The 20,233-nt window shown below is 38.5% G+C and overlaps 1 protein-coding gene across 1 annotated transcript in view; it reads right to left on the bottom strand.

Moving 5' to 3' along the window:
* Positions 1–20,233, bottom strand: part of RYR2 (ryanodine receptor 2) — a 652,366-nt gene that overhangs the window by 314,789 nt on the left and 317,344 nt on the right. The window contains exons 16-17 of the mRNA XM_081824340.1: positions 19,097–19,232; positions 3,713–3,808 (exon numbers count right to left, since the gene is read on the bottom strand). Of these exons, the coding sequence (XP_081680466.1) occupies positions 3,713–3,808; positions 19,097–19,232 (232 nt within the window). The remainder of the gene's footprint in view (positions 1–3,712; positions 3,809–19,096; positions 19,233–20,233) is intronic.

The raw sequence follows: 20,233 nt of genomic DNA, 5'->3' as shown, positions 1-20,233 counted from the left end.
GGAATTGGCAGGAAACCCTAAGAAGGCCACTTTCACCACTGCCAAAACTATCTGCGGAATAGACTGTACCAGAATAAGACTCAGAGGAGGTATGCAGCCTCCTGACCAGCACACTGCTCAGTCAGCTCTTTCTTGAAATGCCCAAATAGCATTTCAAGTGTGCAGAACATCCTAAAGAAAACCCAGCCTTCAGAAATCGATCAGTTTGATCAACTGGACTTGCTCATACAAATCTTGTCTTTTCAATTAAATTTGGCCTAGAGACACAGTCACAAGGGAAGCCTGGGAAAAGGTCTAATTTATCCTTTTTTTTTTCTCCCAAATAATTCACAGTGGCTGTTCTTACAGACTGATCAGATACTCTAATAAAGTTTTATGCACTTGTGATACTAGTCAGCTTCCAACGAAGCAGAACATGCATAAGGAAAAAAATCTGCTCACTCCTCTTTCTGAGCCCCACGATCATAGATTGAGATAAACAGCAGGTGGCTGGGTACAAGATACTGCCAGGGCCCTGCTCAAATTCTCATCCTTTGGGTTCAGTGAACTTTCAGAGGCCGGCTTTGGCAGTTCTTTTCTTCAAGATTTGCTTTGAGCACAGTGGCAGCTGGAAAAGCCACAGAATTCATGTTCTCTGGGAGCAGCACCACTCAGTGACAGAGAAAAGCTGGTGGTAAACACCCTAAATGTCTCCCCGCTGCCCCACGTGGGAGAATGGTAAGGCACAGTCCTACAGAGTTTCCCAGAATTCCCCAAGAGAAAAGCTCTAGTTATTCATGGTGGTAACTCACTTGTCAACACACCCTTCCCGGATTCCGTCTCCACCATGTCTCGTGTGGACTCACTCCCCAAATAAACCTTTAAGCCCTTTCTCAAGGTCTACTGCAAGGACCAAACAAACATAAGCTTCTTCATTAACACATCCTTTTCCTGACCCTTTGCAGGTCTTCATCAGATCTCTAAATATGCACTGATTTATCTTGATTTTTGTCCACTGACCTTTTCTGAAGGAAATCTTTTTTTAATTTAAATTCAATTAATTAACATATAGTATATTATTAATTTCAGAGGTAGAGGTCAGTGATTCATCAGTTGTATATAACACCTAGTGCTCATCATATCACGTGCCCTCCTTAATGCCCATCACCCAGTTAACCCCATTCCCCTACCCACCACCCCTCCAGCAACCCTCTGTTTGTTTCCTATAGTTAAGAGTCTATGGGTTTGTCTTCCTCTCTGATTACATCTTGTTTTATTTTTCCCTCCCTTCCTCTATGCTCCTCTATTTTGTTTCTTATATTCCACAAATGAGTGAAATCAGATGATAATTATATTTCTCTAATTTCACTTAGCATGATACCCTCTAGTTCCATCCATGTCATTGCAAAAGGCAAGATTTCATTCTTTTTGATGGCTACGTAATATCCCTACACACACACACACACTGCACCTTCTTTATCCATTCATCTGTCAGTGGACATCCAGGCTCTTTCCATCTTCTCCCATTCTGTAGGTTGTCTTCTGGTTTTGTCGACTGTTTCCTTTGCTATGCAAAAACTTTTTAACTGAAGGAAATCTAAAGCTCATAGGGCCCCCTCACTCTGCTCTGCTGCTCATATACAGACACAGAGACTAGCAATGCAGCTGGAAATGGACTAGCTAAGGAGAGCATGTTCAGCAGTCTCAGAGAGAGATTAAGATGATGCATTTGTGAGCACTCAGGAAACAATAACAGACGACTGAAATACAATTATGCATGTGTGTATATGATATGATCTTATGCATATCGTTATTGTTACTGTCTCTAAAAACTAAGCAACATTCTACTTCCTCTAGGAGAAAAAGCAGTTTATTGAAAGCATAAACGTAACCACAGCAGAGAAAATTTGTTTAGTGAAAAATATTTCAGATATGTACAAAGTAGGAGGCTACAAGTTACAGTGAACATACCTCAAGCCTGATGTAAGATTATAGGCTGGGGTTTCATCTCTGCTATAACAATTCTAGCATCTCCAATCAGTCATTTGAATGCCCTATGCCTCAATTTCCTTTCCTCTAAAGTGACATGTCAGGTTCGGTGTTCTCCAAGGGTCCTTCCTACTCCTGACACATTCCCTTTGCATTCTGAGAGCATGGAGCATCTACTTGACATAGAAGTACCTGTGACCAACAGCTGGTTTGGACAAAGATCATAGCAAATAGCAATTTGTATCTGGGGGAACTGTGCCTATAACCAACTCAACTGAAGACTCTAGACAGCGGACTCTACTTGGCTGAGTTTAAAGGATGCTCCACTCTGTTCTTTCCTTCTCTCTCTCCTCTTCTACTCTGAGCACTGTGTGTGTATCTTAAGTGATTCATCTAACATTAACACTGTTCTGAAGGTAGCTCTGCCCCTCTCTCTGGAGATTCCCTGTGGCCAGAAAAGGGGATCAGCATACTTTTTTGTATCTACTGGAGATTGCCAACAATTCTGGATACTTTGACCCAAGAATTTATCCATTTTTGCAATCTTGCCATCATTTGTTAGCACTAACTTGACCACTTCCTCCTAGCACTTATTCAGTTTTCTCTTTATTCAAGATATTCTGTATTGATCCACAGTCATCCCATTCGTGTTGTGATACCCTAAAAACCCTCATCTTATGATCCTTGTGCCTTTTTTAGTTCAACAATCTCCTTTATATCTGCCATCCAACAATGCAGCAATGCCTTAAGACTCAATGTGTGACTCAAATTTCTCCTCCTAAATCTTAAACACTAAAATTTCACTCTTTGACTTAAAATTTCCCCCTTTGACCACAACCATACGTTCTTCTATTCATTCAGTTCCAACAAACCTATCCTTGAATGAGTCTTTCTCATGCAAAGTCATGAAATTATATCTGTACTGATAGGCATTTTCTTAAGTGAATTCAACCATTCATTCATACATTCATTTATTCATCCATTCAATAAATACTGTAAGCACCTACTAGGTGCCAGATGATATGGTAACCCCAAAGATGAATGAGATCATGCCCCTTGCTTCAAGAAGTTCATTGCTAGTGTAGGACATTGAGAGGAAAAATAAGTAACACAAAGGGGCATCAGTGGTATGGAAGGGCAACTAATGAGATACTGTGCAAAGAGAGGGAGGAGCAATCCGTTTCAGCTTGGGGTGCCGCTGATAGACAAGCTCAGGAAGGCCCTGAGGTTATCAATTTTAAGTTTCCATAACACCAAAATAAGAATAACATACTTGTTAGAGAGAAAGATATCGGGTTCATTGCCTGTAACTATTTTACTATGATAGAGACTATTAATATTAATATCTATGCGATCACTGTAAAATATTGTGCTGTATGTTTTGGAAAAAAAATCAGATTTTAGGCTATTATTATCCAAATCTTTTGAACACAAGTTAAAAGTAGAAGTTTCAAACCATTTTTTTTTTGGTTTATATAATACATTTGGAGTAACTGATTGAAAAAGAATGGGAGTTCTGACTTTTTAGATTTAGGGACTTCATTTTTTCTAATGTAAATGAACTGTAAAATCGCTTTTCAGAAATAATAAAATACCAATGATTTGAACAATAAGTAAAAATTTTAACCTATTAAAAGGAAAACATTTAAATGGCACTGATGCTCAGAATTTGTTTTTATCTTAACATAAAATAGAAGAAAACAGGAATAATGTGTAAGGACAAGGAGATAACCAGAAAACATACCAGAAGAAGCTTCCAGTCTTTCCAATCGGCTGATCAACCAGTCAAGGGAGCCAGAAAATTGAGCACAGTTTTTACGATTTCCTCTAATTAGAGCCGCTGCAAAAGAAAAAAGCAGACATCACAGTTATGTCACTCTCCAATTTAAAATGCAAGGTAAGCTGGTAGTAAGCCCTCAAATGCTGGAACAAAAACAAAATACTTTGACTTTATATCTGAGACATACACAAATATATAGATACATCTACATATACAAAATTGAGATTTTTTAAAATTTAAATTATATTAACATATAGTGTATTATTAGTTTCAGAGGCAGAGGTCAGTGATTCATCAGTCTTATATAATATTCAGTGCTCATTACCTCATGTGCCCTCCTTAATGTCTACCACCAAGTTACCCCATCCCCCCACCCCCCTCCCCTCCAGCAACTCTCACTTTGTTTCCTATGATTAAGAGTCTATTATGGTTTGTCTCCCTCTCTGGTTTCATCTTGCTTTATTTTTTCCTCTCTTCCCCTATGATCCTCTGCTTTGTTTCTTAAATTCCACATATGAGTGAAATCATCTGATATTTGTCTTTCTCTGACTGACTTACTTCACTTAGCAGAATACCCTCTAGTTCCATCTACACTGTAGCAAATGGCAAGATTTCATTCTTTTTGATGGCTGAGTAGTATTCCTCTGTGTGTATATGTGTGTGTGTGTGTACACACATACATACCACATCTTCTTTATCCATTCATCTGTCAATGGACATCTGGGCTCTTTCCATAGTTTGGCTATTGTGGACATTGCTGCTATAAACATCAGGGTACACATGCCCCTTCGGATCCCTACATTTGTATCTTTGGGGTAAATACCCAGTAGCACAATTGCTGGGTCATAGGGTAGCTCTATTTTCAACTTTTTGAGGAACCATACTGTCTTCCAGAGTGGCTGCACCAGCTTGCATTCCCACCAACAGTGTAGGAAGGTTCCCCTTTCTCCACATCCTCGCCAACATCTTTCATTTCCTGACTTGTTAATTTTAGCCATTCTGACTGGTATGAGGTGGTACTGAGATTTTTTTTTTTAAAGGATATTTATTAATAGGGACTGGAAAACCACACAGCTCATTAGAAGGAATATATTTTGAGAAAGTAACATTTCATATTGGGAGGAAATGATAAAGGATAATGGAAAAGCCAGTGTCCTGGGAGTCTCCTCACTTGGGTTCTGATACTCACTGCTTTTAATTAGCCGTAAGACTAAATTATTTCATTTCCCTAGAGCTCAACTTTCTCACATCTATAATGAAGAAGTTAAGAGCACATCAGTTTTCCTGAAAATGTAGCACAAAATACCAGGAGATATAGTTAGTAACTATAACAGGCACACAGAGAGATAGAATTAACTGATACCTGGAAAAAAGGGTGGAAGGGCAGATAGCTAATAAGTTTGAAAACCTTTTGTTTTCCTCCTGTATCTCTACTTCCCTTTAAAGTTCACAAGGCACTTGAAGGACTCAGAACTCCTATAGTCAAGTCACCTGTTCTAACATTGCTTCACTTAGTGTTTCAGACACATCTTTGATGAAAGAAACCATCTTATATGAAATTCCTACACAACCTTTATGATTTCCTTCAATCCAATTTACATAATCTATTTAAAACTTTTAATGTTTCACAATTACGTGATTCTTTCAAAGCAAATCTGGTAAATATTTTATGAAAATTCTACTCTTCCGCCCATGAGATTGTTCCGAAACAGTATGACTGTTTACAAAGGGTTGGTGAGATGTTGACATAGTAGGATATTTAATGGGAAAAAGATGTTGCCATAAGAAAACAATCACTATTTAAAATATGGTAGTGCTAGGAAGCAGTGTGAAGGACCTTAAATTTCAGGGCACTGCCTGTTTATCTCCGTGGTAAGAACAAGATGGAGGAGTCCTTGTAGTAACAGAGTGCAATTAATCTTAAAGACTTTATCTATTTATTTATTTTGCCTGAAGATTAAACAATGATGCACTTAATTACTTGGACTCCCTGGGACCAGAGCCCCAGCAAGAACTAGCAACCAGCTACACACACACACACACACACACACACACGACAAGTGCCAGGGACAAGTGTCAAGAGTGAGATGTAGAATGAGAAGGAGTCCTCTGTGCTCTCTGGAGTTCTAATTTTAATCCATAAGAATATCTGTTCATGACTTACAACAGCCATTGAGGGATAGTATATAATAAAGCTTTTCAATCTTTACAGAGTCTCATTTGTTTAAACTTTAACTCACTCTTTTAATTTTACCTCTGAGTTTTCAAATGAAACTAGAAATTAGTAAGAAAAGTAGAAACAAAGATAAAGTCCAAGCACTTAATAATTTAAACTCTCTCGTTAATAATTTTTGAGTCAGTAGGGAATCAATACCACAATTACAGACTATCCGGTAAATAGCAAAAATAGAAATGTTACCTAATACAATCAGTGGTAGATGGTCAAAACTGTACTCAGAGGAAAATTAAACACTTTCTTTCACTGCTAACCAACCAGGTGAAAAGTGTTACTTAAACATCCTTTCAATATTTGAGAAATAACATCACATAAATATAAGTAAGATAGGAAAAGAAAAAACATTAGAAATAGAAAAAATGATCTATGTAAAAAATTAAAATGGTAGGATTGATCAAGAGAGTCAAGATTTTTTTTTTAATATATGCTAAATACCAACTGCTCTAATCATGAAGGAAAAAGACAAATCAAGAATAAACAGGAATTATAAACACAGCCACTACATAGATCTCTGTACTAGAATTTTTAAACATATAGGAAAAAGAATGGTTTCCAATTACGCATATATATACATTTTTTTTTCAACAAAACTAACCCAAAGGAGAAAAATCTAAAGGGAAAAATCTAAATAGAAAAATAAACCATGATTAATATTGAGTAGTCAAAGACCAAAAACTTTTTTTCTATACTCAAGAAGTAAGTTATTTCTAAACTATTTCAAAGTAAAGAAACTAAGGAAACCTCCCTAATTATTTTACGAAGACAGTATAACTTTGACATCGATGCCTAACAAAGTATGCATATGAGAAAACTAGAGGGAACTCTTACTTACGAATATCAGTCCAAAAATCTTATACAAGGATGGTATTTACAAATGATATTCAGCGATACATTAGCAACATTAACTCAAGTAGGGGTTTGTTCCTCCAACGAGACAGAAATGAAGTAGGAAATCTGTTAATAAGTCACAGACAAAATGTGATGATCTTAACAGACTCTGACAAAATATATATTTCTAATGAAAAAAAAATTCAGCTCTGTAAAAAAAAAAATGCCTCCTGAACCTTCTCCATGTGTGTGTGTATATATATATGTCCAGGTGCAGAGCATGCTTTGCAGATAAATGGAGTGTGTAAAACATTACAATTCAGCACGGTAGTTAAGAAGAAATCAGTTAAGTGAGTTTCTAAAGTAATTGAAAACTACACAGAGAATTACAGGGAAGTTCATCACAATACAGCTTATAATAGCAAAATACTGGGAACAGCCTGAGTGTGGGCTAAGTCAATGGCACATCCCTTTAGTAGGCTAGTATACATCCACTAAAACCTGGTGAAGGTTCATCGTTCACTGCCAAGAAGAGATGCCCACAATATATAAGACCATGCAAACAAACGCTATAAAGGAATATCGATCATATGATCCCATTTTTGTGAAGTAAATATATATATATATATTCAATATAAGTATATGCATATCATGGAAAAATCGTGTTTTTTCAGAATATTTCTTGGAGAATGAGAACTGCCTCTGGAAACTATATCCTGATAAGTCCCTGGGACAGAAGCACAGACCCTAAAGGACACTGATAAGGGTGGGACTGCTTTCCCAGTTCAACAGGGACATGGTCTTATTTTAAAATAGGAAGGAAGATGAATAAAGCCAGGGGGGAAAAAGGATCATGCTCTGTGATGTGTTCCTTCAGAAAGACCCCTGAAGCCATAATAACTTCCATTAAAGAAAAAAATCACAAATGCTCAATAAGAATGGCAGTTTGTTTTGTATGCACCTGTAAGGAGGTGAAGTTCTGTGGCCGAGATATTATGTAACCTCAGACAGAGGATACCGAAGAAGCATGAAATGGGAAACACTGTGTCCAAATAATCCCCCAAAATGTAAAGACATCAAAGAGGAGCCTTGAGCCTGTCTCAGTCCCTGAAATTGGGCAGGGACAATTGGACAGAGCTAACTAAGCCTTCAGGAGAGGAGCGTTCCAACTGGTGTCTTAGTGCAGGATTTACATGGGTGTGAACACACGATGCTTCAGTACATGTATGCATGTGGGTGTGTGAAGTGTTTCATATGTGTATTATGTCATATAGATTCAAAGAAATATTTTTAAAAGGTCATACATTAACATGGGTGGTTACATTTTAAACATGGTTTCCACCTTTTTTTAAGTATCTAATTTTTATAATGAAGTATTAATTTTAAAATCAAATAATACAATACAAAGTTACCTTCTTTTCAAGAAGAAAAGGTAAAACAACATCACTGATACAACTCAATGTCTCAAGAGCGCCACTCTCAAGACCAAACCACAATGGCAACTTTAATCTCATGGTTCTTCAAGGTAAAGATGCAGAAACAAACTCAAGACAAACGTCCTTCCTCATGCAGGACAAGCATGCTAAACCCCTTCAAATCCTCTTTCCTTGTTGGCTAATGGGTCTTAAAGACGGTCAAGACCTTTCATCTTCCATACATCTCTATTTTTCCTTATTTAAGAAATATGAAGGTAGGGGGCGCCCGGCTGGCTCAGTGGGTGGAATGTGCGACTCCTGATCTCGGGGTTGTGGGTTGGAGCCCCATGCTGGGTATACAGAGTGCTTAAAAATAAAAATCTTTAAAAAAATGAATGTAAATGCATCGGGCACCACAGTTGACACTTGTGAGTATGAGCTTGAATAACGCGTGAATATAATACAATGGTTGAGGGTCTTCCTCTAGCATATTGTAAGTTCTTTTATATTTGACACTCTTATTACACATCTGTACCTTGCCTGAAATTTGGAAGGTATGTTATTTCTTAATATAGTGAATGGATAAATAGCATCCAGTCTCTTACAGAATAAGAATATCTGGTTAAGTGCAGTACAACTTAAATACTATAAAAACATTTTGAACTAAGCTCTAAAAAAGAAAGTGGTAGTTCACTGAACCAATTTGTTTTCATGTCGAATAACTAATTAAATCTCTGAACTTTTATCCAATCAGAAGATGTAATGCAAGTAATATCGGCAGTCAATTGAAAAATTATGATCGTAAAAAATACTCCATCCTGCATTTCTTATTTATATTGTAACATCCCTGTGTCCTCATGCTTTAGTGTCTTTAAGCTCCAAGACTCAAAACTTCTCGATATACTCAAAGAATCAGGAAACTACAAATAGATTAAGATATAAGATCTTCCAAGAAAACTCACTTTTAAAATTTATTTAACAAATACTGATTACCTGCTTTGCATCCGGCACTGCTCTAGGTCTAAGAGATACAGCAGGAAATCAAACGAGGTTCTCCTTTGGAGCTTATATGCAAAGTCTGGAAACACTAATCATTCCAGCACAGACAAATGAGGGACCAAAGAACTAGAATTCACAAAGATTTTTTTTTTTTTTAATATCCAGGTTAACAAGTGGTTGCTCATAAATCCCGATAACCCAAGAAACCAAAAATAAACAAAAACTCTAGAATGTTGTTGAAAAATTTAAGAGTACTGTGTCACAGAAACTTCTTGGGAAGCTTGAGGAAGGGTCCTTGCTGTTCGGGGACCTTGTGAACTCAGGTTTGATGACCCTGCCCTGTAAGTGGACAGTGTAAAAGAAGCAGTGAACAACTGCTTTGCATGGCTTGGCCTACAACACTGCACTGGGCCAAGAATGCATGGGCATTTCTCATGGATCCTGGCGAAGAGCATCTCTGTGGACTCATCCAACAACCACCCAGAACAGAGTTGCAGCTATCCTGTCCCACGAGCAAGGACTCAGCTAAAAACATCTAACATGCCTGCTGAAAAAAGTCAGCTCCCAGCTGCTGCCAAGTCCCTCCAATCCCCCCACCAGGGATGACAGCTTAACCTTCTGGCTAGAGCCAGAGAAGAGGCAGCCACACAATCAAGTAAAAAAAAAAACCGTGGGCGCCTGGGTGGCTCAGTTGGTTAAGCGACTGCCTTCGGCTCAGGTCATGATCCTGGAGTCCCGGGATCGAGTCCCGCATCGGGCTCCCTGCTCGGCAGGGAGTCTGCTTCTCCCTCTGACCCTCCTCCCTCTCATGCTCTCTGTCTCTAATTCTCTCTCTCTCAAATAAATAAATAAAAAATCTTTAAAAAAAACAAAACCGTGCTATGTTCTCTCCTCCCTCTCTACCATCATCAGGAAACAAACAACAGCAAGCTCGTGGAGAAGGTAAGTAGAGATAGCAGTGAGTTCCTGCTTACGCAGCTCATAGTGCAGCCAAGACTTTAAAGCCAGGCAATTCTAATTCCAGAGTCCACACTCAGGTCCAGTCTATGTTGCCCCCCATCACCAGTCTCTTCCTGCTGGAACCCCCGATCTAGAAGAGATTAGGAGGGGTGGGATCCTGGTCGTGTATCAAGAGATTAAGAAGGCATCTCATAAAATAGGTTCCAAAATGCATTTCCATTAAAAGTGCAAGCTGGTGCAGTCACTCTGGAAAACAGTATGGAGATTCCTCAAAAAGTTGAAAATAGAGCTACTGTACGACCCAGCCTTTGCACTACTGGGTATTTACCCCAAAGACACAAATGTAGTGATCCAGATGGGTACGTGCACCCCAATGTTTATAGCAGCAATGTCCACAATAGCCAAACTATGGAAAGAGCCAAGATGTCCATCAACAGATGAATGGATAAAGAAGATGTGGTATATATATACAATAGAATATTATGCAGCCATCAAAAAAACAAAATCTTGCCACTTGCAATTGACGTGGATGGAACTAGAGGGTATTATGCTAAGCGATCACAGACCTGTACCTCTGAAACAAATAATACATTGTATGTTAAAAAGAAAAAAAAGAAGAAGAAGATAGTAGGAAGGGAAAAATGCAGGGGGGGATCGGAGGGGGAGACAAACCATGAGTGACTATGGACTCTGAGAAACAAACTGAGGGTTCTAGAGGGGCGGGGCGTGGGGGGATGGGTTAGCCTGGTGATGGATATTAAAGAGGGCACGTTCTGCATGGAGCACTGGGTGTTATACGCAAACAATGAATCATGGAACACTACATCAAAAACTAATGCTGTAATGTATGGTGATTAATATAACAATAAAATTTTAAAAAATGGATTAGTGACTGTCATGGTCATTTCACAGACATGAGATTATTACCAAGTTGAAAAGAAATAATGTGTTTTGTTTATAAAATGTCAGGATTTCCTGGAGGACAACACAGAAACATCTGTACGCTCAGATGCCAGAGTAATCCCTGGTATAAGCGAGTCTGAAGCAAGGCCCTCCTCTTACATCTCCTGACTACCTCCCCCAGTGGTTTACGGCATTTCAGAAGATCTGCCTCCTTACGACACCAGGAGAATGCCCCAGATGTGCCAAAATCCTTCATCACTCTTACCCTTTCCAAGTGTTAAAGTATTCAGAAACCGGTAACTTCTCCTTTCCTGAGAGGGCTATGGCCTTTGCTGTTTGTTTCATCCTTTGAATCTTCATAAAGTAAGTATTCATAGAGTTTGCCAACGAGCCATTTCTCAGACATCTTTAGAAAACCACCCTGGCTTGCAAGCCTCCTACAGATTAATTGTGTGGATTTCAGAAAAGACATACAGAAGCATGCGACAGCAATGCCTTTAAACTATGAATACTGGTGTCTCTAAGATTCTCAGTTCCTCCAGGTGGCAGGCTCATAAATCTACTTTTGTCATTCTCCACCTAAAACACATATATTTAAATATATCTGTGTCAAATTTTTAAATTGTTATAGATTATCATTCCCACCTGCTCTCTCCATGCTAAATACACCTGCTGAAGAAAAAAAAAAAAAAAGAAGGCGGCTTATTTCCACACAGAAAGCCCAGACAAGATCTACAGTCTTCCTCGTTGGAAGCACTGGAAGGAGGCTTAATGAATTTGGAGTTAATGATACCCAAGCCAAACTTCCTGATAGCTGGGTAAGGAAGGACTGTGAGGTATAAATATCTTATGAACTCCAAATCTTGCTGCAGATCTGATACTTTTGTAGACAGACTGAAGTATATCCTCGAGTAGAGATAGTTACTTATCTTATGATCATACTGACTCCAATAAAAATTATTGGCAGCAGATGGTTAAGTCAACCTAAGACTGTATTCGTTTTTTTTTTCTAATCATGAAATCAGTGTTCACTACAATAAAAAGAGAAAATCAAAAGTAGTCAAAGAAAGGTTTAAGCCACAAAATCTCTCATCATTCTATTTACCTTGAACAACCACCAGTGAACCTACCATGTATATACTGAAAGAGATCTTCTTTATATGCACGCACTGACTTATAAATATTCTATTTCTTCACTCAACTGGAATTAATATACTAGCTTTCCCTTTCATCCTCAATTGTGTAACATTACACATTTATGTTAATGACTTTTTCAATTATAGAAGTAATGCGTGTAAATAGAGTAAGAATAAATACATAATGGAACACACAGGAAAGTAAAAGATCTGTCCCTGGAAAAGCAGTCACCTAGCAGTTTTCTGTGCATCCTTCCGAAATGTCCAGGGTGTACAAGAACATATCTTTTTCTACATATTTCTAATATGATGCAATTGGAATCTTAATGTGCATACAGGGTTCATCTTTTTTTTTTTTTCACTTAATACCATATCCTAGATGGCCATGCTAAAAAGAACAGCAATCTGGCCCGTCTTATACAGTTTTCCCAATGATGTGTTTATCTCAATTTTCAATGATAACACAGTACTACGCTATTACTTTTGTAACCAATCCCCTCTTGATAGAAAAATAGTTTTCAATTTTATGCAATTTATAAACAATTTTGCAGTGGACATCCTTCCCACACTTGTGCAAATATATCTCTAGAATGCATATCTTAAAGTAGAATTTCTAGAGTAAAAGGAAATACATTTTAAGTTTTATGTGTACTGCCAACCAAAGTTTGTTTTAGATTCCACCAATTTACCCTCCCACCAAAAAAATATTACCCAACAACGGGTGTTATCAAATTTTTTATCTGTGCCAAGCTAATAAATGAAAAATGATCCTTATTCATCATCTTAATTTGCAATTATTCATCATGTTGAGAATCTTTTATTATTTTATTTGTTGTTCTGGGAACTACCTGTCTCCATCTTTTGTCTGTTTTTCCATTAGATAATATTTCCTTTTTTTATTCTATTTTTTTATTATGTTATGTTAATCACCATACATTACATCTTTAGTTTTTGATGTAGTGTTCCATGATTCATTGTTTGCGTATAACACCTAGTGCTCCATGCAGAACGTGCCCTCTTTAATATCCATCACCAGGCTAACCCATCCCCCCACCCCCCAATATTTCCTTTTTTTATGGATTTTTGAAAACTCTATATATTACAGAAACTGAGCCTTTGTCTTTCATATAGATGGCATATTTTACAAAATTCCCAACTGTTTTTTTAATGATAGCATTTATCATAAACATTTTAATTTTTGTGTAGTTAAATTTATCAGTCCTGTATTAATCACTTACTTACATGACTAAACAGTAACTTGCATCAAGATGGTGAAGGCAATAAAGTCAGTAACTGCACAGCATCATGACAAGCTTTGTTATTTACACTGTGTGTCTCGTACTCAACCATTAACTTCATGGGAACAGGGACTATATCCTGGTCACAGCTGACCCTCACTGCCCAGATTAGGGCATCTCGGACAGCAAGCACTCAATTAATCTTTTGAACGGATTAGACTCTTATTTAAATCCAGATTCATTGGACTCCAAGTCCACATTCTCCCAACATGGCACAGTTTCTGTTACAGAGGACACCCTTTGAAAAGACTGTAAAAGGAACAGAGATTCAAGACACTTGGGAAATAACAAACAAAATGGAAAAAGAAGCTTCCCTGAAGAGAGATATTAAAAGAGAGAGAGAGAGATAGGTGTGGGGGATTAACAAAAACTCTCAGGAGTAGCAATGTGAAAATGTAAAAGTTAAAGTTAAGAATATGTGTGTGTGCGTATGTGTGTGTGTGTGTGTGGGTGTGTATTTGGAAAGTACATTCAGAACTATGTCTCTTGCTGCATGAAAAAATTAGTTTAAAAGCCACAAAATATGCGTGTGTCTGAAATCACTGTGTATTATCTTATTGGCATCTATGATTACTATACTGTTATCTTCCTTTCAGATGTGAGTCTTGGGGAATTCTAATTGTGTCAATTTTAAGTAATAGCTCCCTCAAATCCTTTCTTAATCAAATGGGATGTAAATAATTAAGGCAACAAGATACATATATTTAAGAAATATGTTCTGTATATCTACATATTGGTCTTTAATACAGAGATATATATGTACTGTCTACCAAACCTCTTATATCGACCTCTTATATTCTAGACATTCTGGAAGAAAAGTACTGGATGGGAGGCACCCAAAGCTCAGGAACTAGAAACAAAGTGAGTGAGGTCACAGGTGAGAAGGGAGAGAGACAGACCAGACATGGAGCTTGAGTATTCCAAAGACTAGAACAGGAAGGGTGCATACCAACTATCTGAGAGTCAACGGAAATTCATGAAGAAGTGTGTGAGGGCTCCCCGATGTCTCCAATAAACATCGGCGGAGAGAAGGAAAAGAGTCAGAGAGATTAACCAGAAATCTTACAGCATCCGATTATCAATGTGATTCTCAAGTATTTATTGAATACCAGCTATACACCAGATGTGGAGGATACAGATGTAAGAGATGGGTGTGTTCAGGGAATGCATGGAACAATGGAATATAAAATTTTCAACCTGGAGGGAACTATGAAGAAAACTTTATTTCCTCCCTTTTCTGATGAGGAAACCAAGAGCCACCATGTATCTACAATAATCATGATGCTACATCTTCTATATTTTCAAAATCCAGAAAATTCCCTTGTTATATCCAACAGTTCCAAGTGAAAAGGCACATTTATTTCTTTTTAAATGATTTTATTTATTTGAGAGAGAAAGAAAGAGTGCGAGCGCACAAATGTGGGGGAGGGGCAGAGGGAGAGAGAGGAGCAGGCTCCCCGCTGAGCAAGGAGCCCCCAGATGTGGGACTTCATCCCAGGACCCTGGGATCATGACCTTAGCCGAAGGCAGACCCTTAACTGACTGAGCCACCCAGGCACCCCTCTAAGGCATATTTATTTATTTATTTTAAAGATTTTATTTATTCATTCATGAGAGATGGAGGGAGAGAGAGAGAGAGAGGCAGAGGGAGAAACAGGCTCCCTAAAGAGCAGGGAGCCTGATGCAGGACTTGATCCAGGGCCCCAGGATCACAACCTGAGCTGAAGGCAGACACTTAACCAACTGAGCCACCCAGGTAACTTCTGAGGTATATTTAAAAGGCAAAAACAGTAAGAATAGAAAGAGAAGTCAAAAAAGAAGGCTTTACTATGTAAATGAGGACGAGGATGGTGATAAAAGCATCCAAAAAAAAAAGGAATAATGAGAATAGCAATAAGACACTATGGTAAGCATTTGAAATACATTACTATACTTAAGCCATCCAACATCATTATAAAGGGAATTATTATAGCCATTTACAGATAATATGTATAATAACAATAGGTATCACTCACTATGTGCCTGGTATTCTTCTTAGCACTTTACATCAACTCAGGGGATTGTATGATAATCCTCAGGAATAGGAACTCCAGATTAAGTGTTGCAGATGAAGAAACTGAGCGTGAGTTTAGTTATCTGTTCAAAGTCATACAAGTAGGGGAGCTTTAATTCTGAGACCTTCTTGGCTAAAAGAAGGGTCATTTTCTCAGAGACTGTTACCTATGGATTAAAGATTAAGCTTTTGTTTTTCAAGAAAAAAGACACAATGGTGGCAGAGTAACAGGTGCACTGGTATGTAATACAGTGTCTCGATGGCCACATCTAACCTGTTACAGGAAAATCTAACCTCCATGGGAATCTCTAATACATTTGTTGAATAATTCAAACAAATATTTATTGAGTGCCAACACTCTTTACACATGGTGCCACATGGTGGATAAAGGCACTCAGGTTAGAATTTAGTCCATAAAACCTTTTGGATGAGTCAAGTATCTAAGTTAACATTTGAGCTGGACACTTTAGCTTCTTCCCCAGAATTCTCTGCAACATTCACCTCTGTAGGGCAGCCAAGCAGTCCAAGGGCTTGGCCCCAGTTCCAGGAGTGAGTCCTTGATCAGTCAGAGCCAGTGTTGGTGAAATTCCTATCCTCCCTTGCAAGAATGATGAGCTCAGGAAAGACTACAGACACAGCTGGGCTAATGAGATGAAAGAGGCGATTTGCTAGGGGGGTTTAGGAAATGGCATGCTCTTTCCTAAGATAATTTCAAGGAGCAGCCTTCTTTCACTTCTTCCATGTCAGAGAGGAAATCTGCAGCACTGGAGCTAAGGGCAGCCCACTGAGGCCACATAAGGGAAGCCGGCATTGGAGGGAGCTGACCCTTGTGGAAGGCAGAACAGATATAAAGAAGCAGGTTCTGGATGCCATGATGAAGCCATTGAGTACACACCCACTAGCTGACTTCCAGCTCTACAAGCCAATAAATGCCCTCCACTATGTGAGCCACTTTGAGTCGAGGCTGTAATTTGCAAGTGGACACATTCTAAGAGATCTATCATCATTCCACCTACAACAACTGCTTCTTCCCCCCCGCACTCTGAATAAACCATTTAAAAATCATATCTTTAGCCATGGTCTCATTAAAAATCAAGCCATGAAACCAATTCTGATGAGGAGCAGTACTCCCACTCTCCATGTCTCCAGCATTTTGTAGAGTTTATTACTACTACTCCAATAGGTTCTAAAATAATGAGATTTAATCAAAGAGGTCTGTGAAGGTAAAAGGAATATAAGCTTGAGGGATACGTAGCCCGAAATGATAAAACTGAAGTGTTGACTCTGCTGGATTAGATTTTTTTCTATGATTTTAGAAAAAACATTATAATTCTCTCTGTACATTTTTATTACTTATGGATACATGAGCACATGGATCGGTTGAAACAAAAAAAGTAACAGACTATGGAAAGAGCTGATGTGAAAATGTAAGATGCACATTATCTAGATTTCTCTACAACAACATTGTCTCTGCACATAATCCTTCCTATCCTCAAACACACACAGATGAGGCACCTCTTGATCTTAAGCATCTAGTTTGTCACAGAAATGAATCCCATGTCATAGCAAGTGAAGATGTTAAACTGTGGTGTTAAAACACTACCATACGTCAGTCCCTACCAAATACAGAAATTCAGTGCTGTAATTTCTTCACTGGAAAAGAAATGCAGCCCCTAGAATGTTGGCATCATAAAATCCTTGTCCTCATGATTTCATGGGTAAAATAATAAATCCAGATTCCTAGAAAGCCTCTGTGGCCTGGTCCTGCTCAAAGAAATGCTAGCCACTGTTACCCCTTATTCTGAAAGTACCAAACTACATGTGTTTAATTTTCATGGCAGATCAAATAGCCTACCTAAAGGGAGGATATTAGAAATGCTAGCAGGCACAAGAGTTCTATTTGCTAAATAGTATTATTAAGTTTTAATGAGTTTCAATTAGATTATAGAGAATTTCCAAATATTTTGACTACCTTTCATTCTTAACACACACACACAAAAATGCCTCAAGACTTCTTTTCTCTACTTAGGAATTATACTTTCCTACTCTATCAGAACTCAATTTATTTAATTAGTAAACATTTACTGAGTATCTGCCATGTGCCAGACATGAAGTTAAAGGACAGAGATGCAAAAATCAGAAAAGGTACCATTCTTGCCCCAGAGCTCACAGGCACATATGTAACTAAGTAAGAAATGGGTAAGTGCTATAACACAAGTAAATACTAAGTGCCAAGAAAGCAGAGAGAGAGAGAGAGAGAGAAGGAACTGTTCAATTGTGCTTGAGAGTTAGAAAAAAGTCAACATTAACTTCAAAAAAGTCAGGTGTAAACTGGGCCTCAAAGGATATACAGGAATTCTGGAAAAGGGGGGAGCAGGAAAATGTCACTGAAGCATGGACAGGGCACTCAGAAATGGGTATGGCTAGAGAAAGGGGAAAGACACTGGCAAGAACCAGCCTGGAAGAGTTCACAGGGGCCTCAAGTACCAGGCGAAGCAAGTTAAACTTCACCTTCTGGAATGATGGGAAAAAAGGTGAGAAATGTCTAAATGGAAGAGATGTGCAGTTACAGTGTACCAGATGAATCTGGGATTTTGGAACTGAGGACAAGTGAAGAGAGAGGTCATTCTCCACGGGTCTCCTCTTTTGCATGTCTTGTGAAGGAGCCACTGAAAGACTTTGCTTTGGGTTTTCTTTTCAAGGATGTTTGCAGCAAGAAGCCTTGGAAGAGAGAGATGGTGTCTCCATCCAAAGCAAAAGGGTGGGCAGGAGTATTTCCAGTGTAACTGATTTGGACTCCCTAAGCTCACAATTCCTTTCCTGTGACTCAATCCACTGCATGTCAACTGTTCCCTTCATATTGTCCTATGAGAAGTGGGGTTTGAGGAATTGGCCCCAAGAATGCTGATATTTTGGCTTCATCCATTGCTTTGAGAAATAAACTATACCTCTTTATCCTCATTGGAGGCCAGCTCACTCGCTTGCAAGTTCATAGTTCTTGACAAGAGACAAGTGAAAGCTAGTGGAATAGCCCAGGCCAAAAATACTAAGGACATATGTTTGCATACAGTCAAAGGAATGTAGCACAAACCACCACAAGCGTTCCTAATTTACCTCCAGCACATATAGAGGGTGCAAACGCAAATCTCAAAAAGACTACAGAAGGAAAAGGGAGAAGGTTCCTGACAAGATTCTTGTGAGGGAGAAAGAGGGGTCTTGTGGTACTAACCTGAGAATCGTAAAGGAAATATTTCATGCAAATTCACACAGAGGTCCCTCACCCACAAACTCACACCCTCGAAGACTCCCCTCCATAAACCAGAGACCAATCCACTGCTCTGGCCACAGTCCACACTCAGAGATGGACATAAGTATTATAAACATCACTTGGCTTTAAGTGCAACAACACTAAACACTAAAAGCCTCGATGAAGAAGCATATCATGAAACTACATTACCTGCTATGTGATCATTTGAAATAGACGTGAGTCAGTTGCCTTGAAAACCGTCATACTTCTTACCTAGCAATTCATAGAGAGAATTCAGAATCGACTTCCAGGACTCGCCGGCTTCTCTCCCGGCGACGTCAGCAAAGTGCGCCGCGCTGCTGTACACGTGCAGCCTGTCTATACACTCGAGCACGAGGTTGATCATTCCCTGGAAGGTTAATACAAATTACCATAAGAAACCATGATTCTGCTCACAGACCAAAAAAAAAAAAAAAATCTAAGTTGATTAATTTAAAAATAAAAAAAAAAAGCCTGGCTTAAAGTAAGACTGTTAATCATAAAGAAAACTGAGATCATATTATTTAAATGTCAGGAAGAGACACACTTGCATGTGAAATAAAATGTTCTTGACATAATTCAAGTGGTTTTTAAGTCCTGAGGGCTATTTTCAAATGGAAGCAGAAGAACAATACAAAACTATGTGCTTTATACTTCTATTTGCAAGGTTTACTACTGGATTAATGGATCAGTCACAACTGTGTTCTACCATGAGGGGTACATGAAGAGGTTCAGAGAATGCCACCCCAAGATATGCAACTTTGGCATAAGGATTATTTTGAGCTGAAGGCAACTGAGAAAAATCATACACAAGAAAAACTCTCTGCCCTTTTCCTCTACCAGGAAGGACAGGAGATGCTTAACCACAAGAAACAAGGCCCAACACTTATCAGCCCAGAGGCTTCACAGAGGAATCTACATAACTTTACTAACTCACCCTTAACTTCCACTAGTTCCTCCATATATACACCTTCCCACAACTTGCTACCCCTAGAAGCTCAAAACTCCTTTCCTTTGTCTCTTTCCTTTTCTACAAATTTACTGTCCTTTTTTTGTTAAGATGCTGTATAAGCCTGAGTTCTAACCACTCCTTTGAGTTGCTCATCACTGAGTGCTCCCATGGATATGCATGATTCACATGTTAATAAACACCTTGTTTTCTCTTATATATCTGTCTTTTGTCACTCTAGTCTGCAGGACCCCAACCAATGAACCTAAGAGGAGTAGAGGAAAACGACTTCTCTTCCTCCCCTAGAAAAGTGTAAGAGCTAAGAATCCTTGTTCTTAGGGTAGGCAAGATTATGATCATGATCATTATCATTACTTTTAATATTAAATGAAAGAGCTAATAAATGAAGAAAAGCTCATGAA

The sequence above is a fragment of the Leptonychotes weddellii genome, chromosome 6 (assembly GCF_054177405.1).
Source record: "Leptonychotes weddellii isolate Sample4059 chromosome 6, ASM5417740v2, whole genome shotgun sequence".
NCBI classification, from domain to species: domain Eukaryota; kingdom Metazoa; phylum Chordata; class Mammalia; order Carnivora; family Phocidae; genus Leptonychotes; species Leptonychotes weddellii.
The sequence above is the reverse complement of the archived record's forward strand: the minus strand, read 5'-3'. Positions and strand labels throughout refer to the sequence as shown.